Here is an 18114-nt window from a genome sequence, read left to right as displayed (position 1 = left end):
AATATTCCTGTTCAAACCATTTTTAATGGATGCATCTAAATCTGCTATCTAGTTTTGATCAATTTATTTAACCATTTTTCTATTGCATTTTTAGTTACTTTAATAGTAATGGACATTCATTATTTCATGTAATAAATATTATAATTTTGTAATAAAGATGAACATACATAAGTATTCGATTTCCATCTCATAATTTTCATGTGGTTAGCTTTTAGAAATTATGTTATGGGGTAAATACTAATTAAATGACTGAATCCACGAAGTAGAAAGGGCATACTTTTGTGAATTTTGACCTGTATTACCAAATTACTTTCAAGAAATTTATAACAAATTACATGAGCAGTATTATATATGAGTGCTTGTTTTTTGCATATTAAATAACAGTGGGTATTATTATTTTTGATGTATTTCAATTGGAAAATAAAATTATATCTTGAATTCACATTTCTCTTAATATGAATGAAATTAATCTAAAAATGTTCATTGGCTATATTTTATTTTTATGATAAATCACCTGGCATAATTCATGTTATTTTTCCTGATTCAGAGAATGAGATATGGTTGTAGTTTGGTCCAGCTATTACTTTCCCCTTAATTGAACATATTATTTTCTGATCTTTTAAAATTAGAATTTTCCACAAGAGAGCATACTCACCGTGGAGGGCTTTTGGGGAGTCAGTGTAACAACTCTACAGATGTTTGTAAGGCGAGTAAACTAAAATTTGGTGCTTTGGTGGTCTCCCATAGTATTATCTTGGTAATATGAATGTTACAGTAAGGTTATTTAGACCAAGGCAAAAATGAAAATATGCTGCTATATCCATTTAAAGTATATGTGTTGAGTATGCACAAGATAGTTGAAATGTAATACATAGTAATAAATGTAACAAAACTCATGAATATGTAGTATCTATCAAAATTTAAAATATGCATGTTCTGTATTATTTCAGAATGATCTACACAGAGCCATTCAGCGTACACAGTCTGCAATGTTTAATCAAGTTTTGATTTTAATATCTACATTACTATGCCTTATCTTCACCTGGTAAGATCATACATATCAGCATTTTTATTATGTTTTGTTTTAATTATAGTTCTACAAAAACATATAATAAACCACTTTAATTAAGATTTGGCTACAATAAATGAATAGATAAATAGTCACTATAAAAAGTAATTGTCACCTACAGAAATAGAAGTGAAATCCTTACTTCAGTCTTAAGGAAAAAACAAGAAAGCACATCAATCATTTGGTATTGATGTTTACTGCAGCTCTGAGGTTTTCCCAAATGCTGTAAACAACCAGATCACAAGAATTTGTACTGCATGTCACAGTTGTCAAACAAGAATTTTTCCTTCAAACTGCTGGCATGGGGGTGCCCTCATCTTTCCATAATCTTCAAAGCAGAACCACTGTTGAGAACACTGTCCCTGCCCATCCCTGTCTGCCTACCCCTCCTCCCCCGATGTTCTCTCAGGCATCCAGGCAGAAAGCTAGGGTAGACACGACAGTGCGAGGCAACTGGTACGTTGCTTTATTATAGAAAACAGTTTTTTTTTATGAACTAATTTTTTATTTTTTTAAATATCTTTTTTGGAGTATAATTGCTTTACAATGGTGTGTTAATTTCTGCTGTATAACAAAGTGAATCAGTTATACATATACATATATCCCCATATCCCCTCCCTCTTGCGTCTCCATCCCACCCTCCCTATCCCACCCCTCTAGGTGGACACGAAGCACCGAGCTGATCTCCCTGTGCTATGCGGCTGCTTCCCACTAGCTAGCTATTTTATATTTGAGAGTGTATATATGTCCATGCCACTCTCTCACTTCGTCCCAGCTTACCCTTCCCTCCTCCCGTGTCCTCAAGTCCATTCTCTACATCTGTGTCTTTATTCCTGTCCTGCCCCTAGGTTCTTCATAACCATTTTTTTTTTTTAGATTCCATATATATGTGTTAGCATACGGTATTTGTTTTTCTCTTTCTGACTTACTTCACTCTGTATGACAGACGCTAGGTCTATCCACCTCACTACAAATAACTTAATTTCATTGCTTTTTATGGCTGAGTAATATTCCATTGTATATATGTGCCACATCTTCTTTATCCATTCATCTGTCGATGAACACTTAGATTGCTTCCATATCCTGCCTATTGTAAATAGAGCTGCAATGAACATTGTGGTACATGACTCTTTTTGAATTATGGTTTTCTCAGTGTATATACCCAGTGGTGGGATTGCTGGGTCGTATGGTAGTTCTAGTTTTAGTTTTTTAAGGAACCTCCATACTGTTCTCCATAGTGGCTGTATCAATTTACATTCCCACCAACAGTGCAAGAGGGTTTCCTTTTCTCCACACCCTCTCCAGCATTTATTGTTTGTAGATTTTTTGATGATGGCCATTCTGACTGTTGTGAGGTGATACCTCATTGTAGTTTTGATTTGCATTTGTCTAATGATTAGTGATGTTGAGCAGTATTTCTTCTTTTGGAATGAGAAATGATGCACTGCCCATATGGATTCATGAAGAGACTTACTAGAGAAAAAAACAATTCAAAAATCAAAAAATGAGATAGAATGATATGTCTGTTTTTCAACATAATTATGTGTAATTGTGTTCTGACCTGGATTTGACTTATTGAGAAAGAGAAAAAGCTAATTAGGAAGAATGCCTTCATCACTAGTACAATAATATTTTTAAAGTATAGCTATAGATATATGTATGTAAATATAGTTGTAGGTATAGCAGTATAACAACTATTACACCTAAGTAGTATGCAATTAATACCTCTATTCAATGGATTTAAAATATGTTTTATTGCATACTTTTATATTTAAAAAGTAAACATTTTAGGATATTTCATGTCTTTAAACATAAAATACCCCTTTAAAATGGACACAATGCCATCTTATCATTTAATTTTTTTTACTCTTCACAAATTGTTTTTATTATTTACCTAGTAAATATCTAACTGCATAAATTTGAAATACTAACAGTAATGCCTTCTCTTCTAATGTCACAAAAAGTTCTTAATTTTATGATACATAATTTAGATAATTTAGGAAATTTCTCATTTTACTTAAGGAAAGTATTATTTAAAATTAAAATTTTTATATACCTATGCACATGCTACTTTCTCAATTACTGAAAAATTACAAAAAGTAAAATGAATGAGTCTAAATATTATGGGAGTCTATTAAAGTAAATTTACTAAAGAGGTAATTGAAATTTTAATGCAAAAGTAAGGACAGATTATTTTTGTATGATAACACTTAGTCCAGTACTTTGGTTCTGGAGGCATCCTCCTCACAGTGAACTACCCACAGTGGGTTCTCTATTTGCTCTTACTTTCTGCTATACATCTATTTCTTGAGTAATTTTTATTTTCAAAGGAAACAACTACACAAATTTTGCCATTTTCTTATGCCACAGTGCTGTGCTAGGTAAAGGGTTTTCATGATCTATATGCAATTTCTAATATACAGTTTATTTGTCACTTTAATCATTTGTGTTTCACTTTTTGTTTTATTTGCAATTATAGTTACTTTGTTGTTGTTGTGTGTATGTATGTTTAAACTTTAGACATTTGAGTGGTAGTTTTGACAGATATTATCTAATCTTCAAGCTGTCACCAATACATGGATATGAGTCTACCTTTTAACGTGCAATTATTATTTAGAGTTAGTTTAGGTACATAAAATGTTATTGTTTTCAATCACACATACTCAATACATTTACATTAATATGTTTTAAAATTATAGTATCAAGGATGGAAAAACTGAAGTTTGATCTCTTTGTGTATTCTTCTCTAGCATTACAAGCAAAATGTCTTCATAAATCATGATCATCATAGTAAGGTAGAATAAGTCTTATTCAAATTCACCATTGATGGTGGGGTTACCTACAAGAAAACTATGAACAATGATACATTACTTATGCTATATCATCAGGCTATTTTACCAAAGAGTTACACTACACATATTATAAAATACAAATATACACAAAGATACAAGAACTTACTCAAATAGAAACATGTAGGTAGTCTGTCCAAGATTGTTACATCAGCTTAATACTGTTGGAGACAAAGTTTGCTTATATCTTGTTCTCAGCCATTTTCGAAGCAGTGTTTCCATGGTTTAGTATGGCTGCTTTGCTCTTGCCATTACATCCTAACTCCATCCTTAGGAAAGAAGAATAGAAGGCACAACCCAGAAATTGTGTGCATAACTTAGGCTAGATTTGGTCATATACCCACACAATAACTGCAGGGGATCTGCAAAAAATGTAGTCTGTCGGGGCAACAAATACCCAGTTGAATATTATACTATCAAGAAAAAGAAAAATGTGATGTTGTGGAACAATAAGCAGTCTCTGGCAATGATAAGTCATAAATGTTTACATGTACACTGTTTATTTAAAACTCAAGTCTATACTAATTTGGAGGCCTTGGGCAAATTACTTATTTATCTAGTCTTGTTTTCCACATCATTAAATGAGTACAATATTAATCACCCTATAAGATTTTTGTTGTTTGTGTTTTTTCAAATGAGGATTAAATTAGATATGTTTAGAAAATGTCTGTCTAGCAGAGGGCATGGCACATGGTGTGAACACTCCAAAAATTTTAATTTCAAAAGTGCTCTTTATACAAGATGATTGAATTATCATGTGAACCTGAAAAAAGAGATTTACTCTAAAATGTTTAAGCATAGTAATTTGTTAATAATAGTATGAAACTGAATCAGGATGATTAAAAATGATTCTAGTCAGCAGACAGGGGACTAACTACTTTTTTTTTCCTTCCAGTTTTATTGGGAAATAATTTACATACAGCATTATACAAATGTAAGGTGTATAGGATAATGATTTGCTTATATACATCATGAAATAATTGCCATGATAAGTTTAGTGACTATCTATCATCTCATATAAATATAAAATAAAAGAAAAAAGTTTCCTTGTGATGGGAACTCAGGATTTATTCTCTTAACAATTTTCATATATAACAGGGCAGTGTTAATCATATTGATGTTAATCCTGATTTACATTACATCCATGGTACTTATTTATCTTATAACTGGAAGTTGTTACCTTTTGACCGCCATCATCATCATACAAAGATACTGCATTATTATTGACTATATTCCCCATGCTGTACATTTCATTCCAGTGACTCACTTATTTTGTAACTGTAAGTTTGGACCTCTTAATTCTCCTCATCTATTTCATACAGTCCCCAGACCCCCTCCCCTCTGGCAACCACCTGTTTGTTTTGATATGTTTGTTCATTTGTTTTGTTTTTTAGATTCCACACATAAGTGAAATCATACATCATTTGTCTTTCTCTGTCTCAACTTAATACCCTCTGGGTTCAGCCATGTTGCCACAAATTGCAAGATTTCATTCTTTTTTTATGACTGAGTAATATTCCATTATATATATATATATATATATATATATATGTATATATATGTGTGTGTGTCTATGTACATATTTTTATATGTATATTTGTAAATATGTGTATGTATATATATTTGTATCTATGTATGTATAATGGTATATATGTATATATACACACATATATATATTCCATTGTGGTGAAATTAGTCATAATTAATTGCTGTTAAGTTGTTTCATGGAGCAAGTCTATCATTGCTTTTCCAAATCAGAACTTTTAATACATACATTAAATTTTAAGCCCCAAATGATTCAGGAACTAATATTTGATGAAATGGCTCTGTTGTTCATGGATCTCACAATCTTAATATTACCTGTTTGGAAAGCTGCTGTATGGTTTTAAAATATATCTTGTCTTCAACATTATGAACATTAAAAAGGACTATCATTAAGCATTCGTCTATAAGAGACACGATGCTCAGTGCCAAACTGAAATAAAAATGAGACTACTGACCCCTCCCTGTAGGGAATGTGCTCAGAATTGCTTTTCCTGTCATTGTAATGGAATTGGACTAATCTTCCTGCGTGTTGGCTGTGTGCCCCTCCTGCTCAGTAGTGCACACTTCCAAGACAGCTGGAAATTGTGACTCAGCCTGTGTCTCTGGAACAAAGCAGAGACAATTGGTCCATCTGGTAATTAAGTGCATGACTTTAGCTTAATTATCAACATATTCTAACCAATAGTAAGTACTCTAATTTATAATGCATTTGGTGTTTCTAATTTTACACTAGTAGACTTATTTTTGCACCTACTTTGATTCAAATTTTTTATTTGTATATGTATTACATATTTTCATATTATTTTGTAGAGTTATAAAACAAAGAGCTATATTAGGTTAGTGGATATTTTGTGTTTTAGTCCAATGTAAAAAAAATGATTTTACCTCCTCAGTCTTATTTAAGGAGAAAATGAACCTATTTATTTGTTTAAAATGTGATTTAGTTAAACATTATTAGCATGCTTAATTCAAAAGTATTTGGGATTTTCCTGTGCATCTTTGATTAATACTTATTGAATACTGGATGCTTAAGTTCTTGGACTCTATTTACTAAATTGACTCTTAAGGCAAAGAGCTACTTGGGAAGTGGACAGTGAGAAGCTAAGTACTGTAGTTTGGAGAAAGTATTATAACATGGTCTAGCAGTATAGCACCATCATGATATTTGATTACTAGTTTTGTTTGGTCACATTTGTTTTGCTTATATTACAAATGAATGACAGAAAGTGCATTTGTCTAAAGATCTGGCAACTGACTAACAGTCCCCAAGCTTGTTTCACACTAGAACAAATAGAAAACTATTTGTCCCAACTCAATTTTGCATAAGTGAGCAGCCAAGTTTTAGGCAGTTAATTAACCAAGTAAGCTGAATTCAAATTGAGGAAAAGCGGAATATGGTTATTGAATATATATAAATAATAATTATGTAATTATTATTAATATAAAAATCTAAGAAACATGGTTTTGAATTAAAATTCTGCAACAAATAAGCAATTTTTGAAATACGACAATAATGTACAGTTATTTTCAAACATCAAATACTGAGAATAATGGCTAACATTTCAAGGGTTTCCTATGTGTTAGGCACTATTCTGAGCACATGTATTAACTAATTTAACCTTTAACAGCTTATAAGATAAGTGCTATTGTCCTTATTTTATAGATGAAGAAACTTTGAGGCACAAAGTAGTTAAGGAATTTGCAAAAAAAGGAAAACAGCTAAGTATATCTATCTTAAATATCCACTTATCTGTAAGCTGTGCTAAAACTTCAGGAAAAAATAAAGGCATTACCTACAAATGAATAAGAATCAATCTGATATCCATGTTCTCATCTGAGTTAAAAGTTTCTAAAACACAGTTCACAAGTTTCCAAGAAAAAATTGATTTAGAACCTAAGCTTTAATAGAATTTAAGCCCTCATTGAATTATGAGAATAATGTAGTTATTTTCAGATACACAGGAACTTAGAAAGTATGCTACCTATGTAGTATTAAACATGTATTACAAAAATAAGAAAAAAATTAAAGGAAAAAAATATATATGTTATGAGAAGCAGTGGTATATGCAACAGCTACTCATTGGATCTGGCTCTGGGAAACCCCATCTTCACACTTCATTTTATCAGAAGTATAGATGAAGATTTATCCAAGCAGAGGCAGAGACCCCAGTTTTATTGTCCATGGTGAAGACACCTAGCCAAGGGAGGTTTCCACTTAGAAGTTGGGGTAAAGGTGTGAGAGAAAGCCAGTTGTCATACTACACTAATTGAGACCCAATGACTTCTGATGGTTTTTAGGAGAATAATAGTTCTGCAGGAAAGGCTCTGTGACATTGGTTTTATACCACTCAAGATGGTCAGTTATGTATGAAAGCCATCAACTGATAATCTCAAAAATGAATACACATAGGGAGTGTGACACATGTGAGGTCTCCTTGAAAAAATTACCTTAGGACAAAATCTACAAAATTAAGAAATAAAATTAAGGAAAATAAAGAAGTCTTGATAAAAGATTTGAGGTAAGAGATAAGTCAGTTTACTTGTAGCAGCAGACATGAATGCTCTGTTCCCAAAGAGATCCTAAAATGTCATCATAATAGTAATGATAGTTAATACTTATTTGATGTTTACCTTCTTTGCCAGCCTATATTTTTTATTGCTTTACGTGTAATAAATTGTTTAATTTTGCACAACAACCTTCTATGATAGGTATTATTCTCATTTTACAGACAAGAAACTGAGTCACAGAAAGGTTAGATGGAAAGATAAGCCTTAGTTTATCCAAAGTCTACGATTAGTAAGAAGCAGAGCTCAGATCTGGACCTAGGCAAATTGGTTGGTTCCAGAGCCCACATCCTTAACCTTTGTAGTATTATTTGTATGAAGTTCTAGAAGCCATTAACCTAGATATATAAAAATTATAATCAAACTAAAAACTCAAATAGAACTATGATAATTTGCTCATTTCTATTGTGAATTTTAAATTACTGTTTGAAGTAGGATAATAGTTTAATAAGACATTAAGATGACACTTTCTTCATTTGTAAAGATATTTTGGATTAACTGTAGAAAAATACTTTATCCATTACTTTCTCTTTTGTGTGAATAGTTACTTTAAATTTAGGAAGTTTCTAATCTTTATTTTTTTAGTTTTATCAACAACAAATATGATATGTTTAGATAAAATTACCACATATATACATAATTAAAATTTTTTCAAATTATTTCCATTTACCTGTTCATCTGTCTCTCTTTCTATACTTCTATGTTTCTATAGAGATATAGATAAGAATATATCAGGTGATTCTATACGGATATAGGATTTTTTTTTAACTTTCTTATACTTTCTACTATGGTTTAAATTTTCAAAATGAATATGTGTAAGTTTTTAAAACGAAAGTCACAAAAATTAAGGAATGTAAAAAGAGGCAAAAAAACTTAACACAAAATGCAAAATGTAAGGATCACATTCAATATGATTTATATGATTAATTTCTTTACAGTTGTAAAATGATTCTCATATTAAGTTTTCTTTTTTAATCTGAATTCCTCACCTTTCTCTCCTGCTTATCCTTTGAGTCTCGACTTTTAGATTGAGGCTCTTTTATGAAGTTTTCTTGAAGTTTATCTGAATTAATGGGAGATGCCGAAGCTTTGTTTCTCAGTGATGGAAAAAATTATAAAATATATAATGCTCCTTTAATTATCAGCATTTCCTGCCAGATTTTTATCATATATAACAAAGTTTCAATTTTCTTTTCTTACCATTTTATGTCCAGTGTCTCTTATGGTTGGAAAATATAAGATGCTTAACAAATGTTTGCCATTGATAGAAAATAACATTCAGGGGTTAAAAATCCCAGGACAATATCCTTATCAACTGAAGATACTTAAATATATTGTAAGCTAAGCATGTTCAAGCCATATATTCTGGGAATGTTCTTTTAAATGCCTTCTTTTCACATTTTGGTGTCAGGTGATGGAAAAAATCTTTATAACTGTAACCTTCTATACCACTATTGTTTTATGAAGACATTCTGGTTCTGGTACTTCTGTCAAAGAGATATAACTGGGTAGTAAAACTTCTACAACTTTTTTAGTTAAAAAGAGATGCTCTCTGAAAAAATTTTTATAAATTGCATACACATACCTCATAAATAGGAGCTTCCAGATAAATCAAATTTTGGCTGTTAATTTTGTCTCCATATAACTTCAGAATTTACATCTTGAGAATTTTTCTTTTAATGTTAAATTTTGAGAGAGCAGAACAATGTAATAAAATTACTGAAATTGTCACCTCCTATGTGATACTAGAGAGCATTGGGATACATGTACTATCATGCTTTTCTCTTCCCATTATCTCTTAGGATTTTTGTTTGTTTGTTTTTTCTTCTACTTCTTTCTTTGATTTTTTTGGTTCCTAAATATCTCACTTTTGTTTCTCCCATCTGATCTAGCTCCCAATCCTCTCCTGAAAAGTCTGTTTATCTATTATTTTGAAATAAAGAAAATGCATGTTTGTGCATCAGGGCATAGGGTGGGGTGTGGTCACTTTTCACGAACTACTAAATTGCAGTGTATGTTGACTTCAGATCTGTGGCCTGTGGTATCAGTTACTAACTTTTTTGCATAGACATGAAGACAGTGCCCAGCAGAGCAAGAAATTTCTTTTAACGATAGAAAAATGAGATTTATTATTACTTCAAAAACAACAATTCTCTCTAGAAAATGTAAAATCCCAACATCTCAAATGATCTTAAATTCCATGGGAATCTTAGGTTTTAGGCAGAGATTCTACAGGAAATGAAAATGATTATTTGGAACAATTTAATTCGTATTCATTCAGTAAATACCAAATTGCAAGTTGTGGGCTGATTTGAATGCTAATGTCTGAATTACAAGCATGAAATCAAAGTGTTAGATGCTTTCAGCACAGAATGCTATAGCTAATTAAATTTTTCCAGTAACTCTGCACAACAATGGGATTCATAGGGAATGCATTGATATTTATTTATTTCTTCCATGTGACTTTTTTTCCCTCTGAAAACATTTCGTTGTACAAATTGACATTTACTAGGTGAAATTTGTGGTGAAAATATATACAGTCTCAATATTTCCTTTCGTTCAAATTAATGTTTTCCTTATAAACCTTGCCAAAGCTTTAAAAGCTTGTATAACTCAATGTATAGTTAACATATTAAAAGAAGCACATCTTAAAAAGCACTAATTACAAGTGATTAGAAATTAAGGTGCTTTTGTTATTATATTTAGAACCTATTTAAGTAAGCAAATCAATTACGATTTTTCAGTCATTTTAAGGAGGGTAGCATGAGAGTCTGTATTTTAAATCCTAAATAAATGTTCACATTTTGTTTTAGAATTGTATAACACTAAAATTATTTTGCATGGATCTGTGTCAAAGATAGCACTTAAGAATGTTTTGTAAAGAAGCAAAGCTCACAGTAAGACTCTTAAATCCAGCACTCTTCATGAAACATTTCAAAAATCAACATATTTTTCTAAAAGGCAAATAATAATAAGCTAACATTGGGCTTCCCTGGTGGCGCAGTTGTTGAGAGTCCACCGGCCTATGCAGGGGACACGGGTTCATGCCCCGGTCCGGGAAGATCCCACATGCCGTGGAGTGGCTAGGCCCATGAGCCATGGCCACTGAGCCTGCGCACCCGGAGCCTGTCCTCTGCAACAGGAGAGGCCACAACAGTGAGAGGCCCGTGTACTGCAAAAGAAAAAAAAAAAAAAAAAGCTAACATTGAAACTTAAAAAAATGTATTTAATTCATGTGAATGTAAATGAAGTATGTTTTCAGTGCCTATACTATTTTTCAGTATTGTTTTTTTAATGAAGCGGCCACATATTCACAAAACTCTATATATGTCATTTTAATAAGGTAGGTTGACCTCCTTGCAGGTTGGGGCTGAGATACTTGATGTCTAATGCTGCATCTGTGTAGCTCCAACCATATGTGCACTGGGAGATTTGTATTGAACTGCTGCATAAGCTTTCCAAGTGTCCAGGGCCCTGTCTTCTAATTCTAGTTCTTATCATTGCTAAGAGCCCAGGTCCATCACTGCTTTGAATGGTGCAACTTGAGGCCATGATGCACCTGTACTGTCTTACCTGTATTCTCAAGCTGTGAGTGCATTCCCCTCAAGGTCAGGACAAGCCACGTACTGATTTATGTTACCTGCTGGCTCCTCCGTAAGAATGATGTGTGAGACCTTGGACAAAATAGAGAGCGTTACATCAATTAAGAAATGCTCCATTCTGGTTCAATCTGTGCTGAAACTTTCTCATTTTCTGTGTGCATTTCGCTCAGGTTGGTCTTAAACACAGTTATTTTCTGTCACTTATTAAGAACTTCTTTAATTTCTATCTTAATGACAGATGTTGTCATACCAGAGTGACTACAGAGTTGCTTTTTTTTGGTGAGCTCTGAGGTGTGCTTGCTCTTTGGTATAATGGTAAAAATCATAAATTGGAGCAGTACAATCCTGGGTTCATGTTATACCTTTTCCATTGATTAATTCCATGACTATACCTTTAGATCATTTATTGTACACTTATAGATTTGTTAAGAGGGTCGATCTCATGTTAAGTGTTTTACTCCAATATTTATAAGGGTTAAAACCTGAAATTCAACTGAGTAAATCTGAGGATCAAATTGGCTTTCTTCAACGGTTCATGAATCGGGCGCCAGCCCATCTAGCAAATAGAAAGGAGCTCTGAAGAGCTATAGAAAAAGAAAGGTTTTTAAAGGCAGAAAGAGGATGGGGAAAGGAAGTTTATTAGCAAAGAGCAGATTGTTTCAGAGTAGATTGTTTCAGGCAAGGTCACTTTCCCATGGGGGGAAGGCAGGGATCTATCCAGCAGATGACCTCACTAGTGCTGACCAGGTTATTCCAGACTGACTGGTTAAAGAGTACATTCTTGGGAGAGACTAAAATTGCAGTTAAGTTTTGGTTTGCTGATGTGGGGCTCAGCACAAGTGACTCCATTTGGAGCCCATGGTTTCTTTTTTTAACAGAAGTGACACAGTTTTGATGACAAACTGGACGTAAGGTGAGAGAGAAAGGAACATTGAAGATGGCTTTGAGATTTACATTTTGGGAAACTGACTGAATGTCATGCCATATGTGAGGATAAGGAAATTTGGAAAGGAACATGAAGAGGAAGAAAAAGAGTCCATTCTAGTTGAGACACATTTTAGAAACCTAAGGTAAGGTGTCGAGTAGCTATGTGTCTATAGGAGCCCAGAGTTTAGGAGAAGGGTGGGGACCAGGTGGTGAATTTAGTAACCATCAACATATGGATCAGCATTAAAGGCAATGGATTAGAAAAGAGCACCTAGGTACCCACCCCCCCAAAAAAAAGAGCACCTAGGGATGAACACAGTAGAAATTCTGATTAAAAACAAAGCAAAATAAAAACCTTAACAGGGTAGGAAGAGAGGATAAATGGCACAATTTACAAGGAGACGGGATCTTCATTTACCTCTGTATCCAAAAGAGGTGGCAGTTAAATATATAAAGTAAAAACTAGTGAAAATGCAAGGAGAACTTGATAAAAATATAATAGCAGCAGAAGACTTTAATAAAGAATCATATTACTCAAGTAGATCCTAGAATATTTATTTTTCACTTCTCCAAACATAGCCCTCTCTATACCATCCAACCAGATGGCTGCCTATTTCAAACCATAGTCAACGTCAGAGCTTTTATAGTACATTTTCATTATAATAAAAGTATTTTCTTACCATCAAGCAACAAAGCCTATGCAAAATTCATACATCTTTTTAAAACACCATAAAATCTTTTTTTTTCTCTTTCAAAGTTCCTCCTCATTTTTTCATCTTGTGTTTCCCTTCTTAATTCCCTTTCTGTTACTGAACTCCTTAAATTGCTTAGACACTTTTGCGTTTCAACTGACTTAGCAGGGTCATGTATCATTGCTGTTCTTCTCACAATTTCCTGTTAGTAAATTCTCTAAATTATTTTACGTTATTAAATATATAATATTTTGCATTTATATTTTATTTAAATAGATAGAGGGTTTTGTAATTTACCCTCTTTCTGTGCTTTTGAGTATTTTGATTCAGTATTGAGAGCCTCATTTCAGCACCGTCTCCTTTCTCTAGACCCATTGCTTATTCTGGTGGTATCTCCTGCCCCAAAGTTATAATAACTTTCACCAACATTTTGCTATGCAAATTGTATACAGAATATTTCTGATTATCCCAAATAATTCAGGCTGATTCAGCTACTTAAAATTCCTTCTCATTCCTGACTATTAGCCCACTGAATTATATTTATTATAGGCCCTTGTTCCACCTTTATATTTAAGTTTCTGGTATTTATTTTTAGGCTTCTCATTTGTTAGGAAATTGATTTTAGGATGTTCTAAATACCTCATTTGAATTTCATATGAACTTCTTCCCTCTAGTGTGCCAGCTGGGAAGGTGAAAAACCACTTTCAATCCCCTGCTTTATAATTAGCTTTTTATATTGACAATTGAAGCACAGTCTTCTTTTCTTCAAGTCAAATATCCCTCAAGTGCTTTAATTTTTCTCTACAGGACTTTTTTGGTTTGTTCATTTGCCTTTCACTAAATCTTCTCTATTTTCTAATTATAAAGTCAAGCAGGACGCAGTGCTGAATAAACACAAAGATCAAGATCATTTATATAAAAGTGTTTTGTAAAGTACACGTAAATGTAAAGTAGTATCTTTCATTGCAATAATTTAGGGGACAGATTTTTAGTTTAACAAAGAAACCGTTCTTCTTAGGCTTCATTTCTCACAGGGACATATGCAGCTTTCTGGAGGGGCTTTAGGTAAAAAAAGAAATTCATTGGATTTGAAGATTTCTTGGTTGTGTCACTTTTTTGCTGTGACTTCAGTTAAATTATAGCTCCTCTGAGGCTTAATTTATTCATCTGTCAAATGGAGATAGAAAAACACTGTATAATCTTCAACAAAAGTTGGAGGCAGTTTTCAAAACAGACATGAAATTGGGTCATTATAACAGAAGTAGAAGAAACAACAAATCAACATAGTAGGGATGAAGTATAAACCTGATACTAAGTTTTAAGGCAGCTGAGGTGGGGGGAGAAATGAATTATACTGAGCTCTCATTATCAGAAAAAAGAAAACACACACATCCCTCAAGGTAATTAATGTCCTCTTTCCCTGTTTCCTGCAGAACTCAAGAACCTCACTCTGTAGGCAGAATGATACAGAGACAGTATATAAGGGTAGATGCACAATGTATGTTATTCTTACAAAAATTTACGTAATGGAAAGATAGCATTGGTTTTCTGCTTATTGGCTTAGTGTTCTACTAAACCCCCATGACAGCCTTATGACACTCTGAGGTATGCATTATAACCCTAGTTTGGAGAGGAGACCATTAAGGGCAGGGGAAAGAAGTAAGTGGGGCTCCAGGAATGAGCCCGGGTTTGTCTGATCATGACCTGTCATCTTTTCTATGCTTATGAGGCCTTAACAGGTGCGTGAAAGCAATTCTTTCAGGAGACAATGTGTGGTGGTACAAATTATGGTGCTTGGCAGGGTTCAACTTTATTCTAGGAGATAAATTAGAACACGTAGAGGGTGGAAAGATCATTTGTACTTTCACCTAACTTTCTCCAACATAAATTTTTTTTTTCCAGACGTTTGCTAAGAAATGGCAGAGAAAGTTATCAAGGCTTTTCTTGATTTCCAGGACCTGGCTACTCTATCTGCCTAGGTGAGCTCATTGATGCCTATGGCTTCCAAAACCATCTGTAAGCTGACAGCTTCAGCAGCCCAAAACATTTTTAATTCTTCTCTGTTTCCAGGCAGTTTTCACCTATATGTTCTCAATTATCCCACTGTTGATCGATCCCTTAAAAAAAGTAAAGTACCTGGAGTCATTTGGCCCGCTCCTTTTTTCTCAGGCAGAACATCCAATCTATCAGCAAGCCTACTGGCTTTAAGGCCAAGATCTTTGCAGGCACCATGCCCCTCTATTTGCACTGTCTCTACCCCTCAAACAGCCTTTGTCTCTTGCTTGGATATCTGGTCTGTCTGCTGACACCATTGTTTTCTTACAATCTAGTTCCACAGAGCAGTAAGAATATTCTTACAAGTTTAAGAACCTCCATCTTCCCCCCCAATGCACTTAGATCAAAACACCAAAAATAATTATGGGGCTGTCCACGGTCTGGCCCATGCTTACCTCTTTGACCTCAGCTTGTATGGTATTTCCTCTGAACCACTTGGCTGCCACACGACTGGTTTCTTTCTGTTCCTTGATGATATTATGACGATTCCTGACTTGGATTTTCTTTTCTTTTTTTTTTTAACATCTTTATTGGAGTATAATTGCCTTACAATGGTGTGTTAGTTTCTGCTGTATAACAAAGTGAATAAGCTATACATATACATATATCCCATATCCCCTCCCTCTTGTGTCTCCCTCCCATACTCCCTAACCCACCCCTCTAGGTGGACACAAAGCACCTAGCTGATCTTCCTGTGTGATGCAGCTGCTTCCCACTAGCTATCTGTTTTACATTTGTAGTGTAAATATGTCCATGCCACTCTCTCACTTCCTCCCAACTTACCCCTCCCCCTCCCCATATCCTCAAGTCCATTCTCTGTGTCTGCGTCTTTATTCCTGTCCTGCTGCTAGGTATTTCAGAACCAATTTTTTTTGTTTGTTTTAGATTCCATATATATGTGTTAGCATACGGTATTTGTTTTCTTCTTTCTGACTTACTTCACTCTGAATGACAGATTCTAGATCCATCCACCTCACTACAAATAACTCAATTTCATTTCTTTTTATGGTTGAGTAATATTCCATTGTATATATGTGCCACATCTTCTTTATCCATTCATCTGTTGATGGACACTTAGGTTGCTTCCATGTCCTAGCTATTGTACATAGAGCTGCAATGAACAATGTGGTACATGTCTCTTTTTGAATTATGGTTTTCTCAGGGTATATGCCCAGTAGTGGGATTGTTGGGTCATATGGTAGTTCCATTTCTAGTTTTTTAAGGAACCTCTATACAGTTCTCCATAGTGGCTGTATCAATTTACATTCCCACCAACAGTGCAAGAGTGTTCCCTTTTCTCCACACCCTCTCCAGCATTAACTGTTTGTAGATTTTTTGATGATGGCCATTCTGACTGGTGTGAGGTGATACCTCATTGTAGTTTTGATTTGAATTTCTCTAATGATTAGTGATGTTGAGCGTCCCATCATGTGTTTGTTGGCAATCTGCATATCTTCTTTGGAGAAATGTCTATTTAGGTCTTCTGCCCATTTTTTTGGATTGGATTATTTGTCTTTTTGATATTGAGCTGCATGAGCTGCTTGTATATTTTGGAGATTAATCCTTTGTCAGTTGCTTCATTTGCAAATATTTTCTCCCATTCTGAGGGTTGTCTTTTCATCTTGTTTATTGTTTCTTTGGCTGTGCAAAAGCTTTCAAGTTTCATTAGGTCCCATTTGTTTATTTTTGTTTTTATTTCTATTTCTCTAGGAGGTGGGTCAAAAAGGATCTTGCTGTGATTTATGTCAGAGTGTTCTGCCTGTTTTCTTATAAGAGTTTTATAGTGTCTGGCCTTACATTTAGGTCTTTAATCCAGTTTGAGTTTATTTTTGTATATGATGTTAGGGAGTGTTCTAATTCCATTCTTTTACATGTAGCTGTCCATTTTCCCAGCACCACTTATTGAAGAGTGAGTCTGTCTTTTCTCCGTTGTATATTGTTGCCTCCTTTATCAAAGATAAGGTGACCATATGTGTGTGCATTTACCTCTGGGATTTCTATCCCATTTCATTGATCTATATTTCTGTTTTTGTGCCACTACCATACTGTCTTGATTACTGTAGCTTTGTAGTATAGCCTGTAGTCAGGGATCCTTATTCCTCGAGCTCCATTTTTCTTTCTAAGATTGCTTTGGCTATTTGGGATCTTTTCTGTTTCCATACAAATTGTGATATTTTTTGTTCTATTTCTGTAAAAAATACCATTGGTAGTTTGATAGGGATTGCATTGAATCTGTAGGTGGCTTTGGGTAGTATAATCATTTACACAATATTGATTCTTCCAATCCAAGAACATGGTCTAGCTCTCCATCTGTTTGTATCATCTTTAATTTCTTTCATCAGTGTCTTATCATTTTCTGCATACAGTTCTTTTGTCTCCCTAAGTAGGTTTATTCTTAGGTGTTTTATTCTTTTTGTTGCAATGGTAAATGGGAGTGTTTCCTAAATTTCACTTTCAGATTTTTTATCATTCGTGTGTAGGAATGCAAGAGATTTCTGTGCATTAATTTTGTATCCTGCTACTTTACCAAATAGTTTTGGTAAAGTAGTTTTCTGGTAGGATCTTTAGGATTCTCTATGAATAGTAGCATGTTATCTGCAAACAGTGACACTGTTACTTGTTTTCCTTTTTGGATTCCTTTTATTTCTTTTTCTTCTCTGATTGCTGTGGCTAAATCTTCCAAAACTATGTTGAATAATAGTGGTGAGAGTGGGCAACCTTGTCTTGTTCCTGATCTTAGTGGAAATGCTTTCAGTTTTTCACCATTGAGAATGATGTTGGCTGTGGGTTTGTCATATATGGACCTTATT

At 33.8% G+C, this 18114-nt stretch overlaps 1 protein-coding gene across 9 annotated transcripts in view; it reads left to right on the top strand.

The window, feature by feature from the left end:
• The window catches only part of KCNT2 (potassium sodium-activated channel subfamily T member 2), a 354895-nt gene that overhangs the window by 141824 nt on the left and 194957 nt on the right, over nucleotides 1-18114 (top strand). For 8 of the 9 annotated variants that reach the window (XM_082615038.1, XM_082615036.1, XM_082615040.1 and 5 more), the window contains one exon: nucleotides 951-1045. In XM_082615038.1, the coding sequence (XP_082471164.1) occupies nucleotides 951-1045 (95 nt within the window). Of the gene's footprint in view, nucleotides 1-950; nucleotides 1046-15151; nucleotides 15229-18114 lie in introns of those variants that run through there. The other variant, XM_082615043.1, reaches the window with a different exon arrangement.

The sequence above is a fragment of the Mesoplodon mirus genome (assembly GCF_964341445.2).
Source record: "Mesoplodon mirus genome assembly, chromosome: 3".
Classification (NCBI taxonomy): domain Eukaryota; kingdom Metazoa; phylum Chordata; class Mammalia; order Artiodactyla; family Ziphiidae; genus Mesoplodon; species Mesoplodon mirus.
This window is presented reverse-complemented; position numbering and strand designations above follow the sequence as displayed.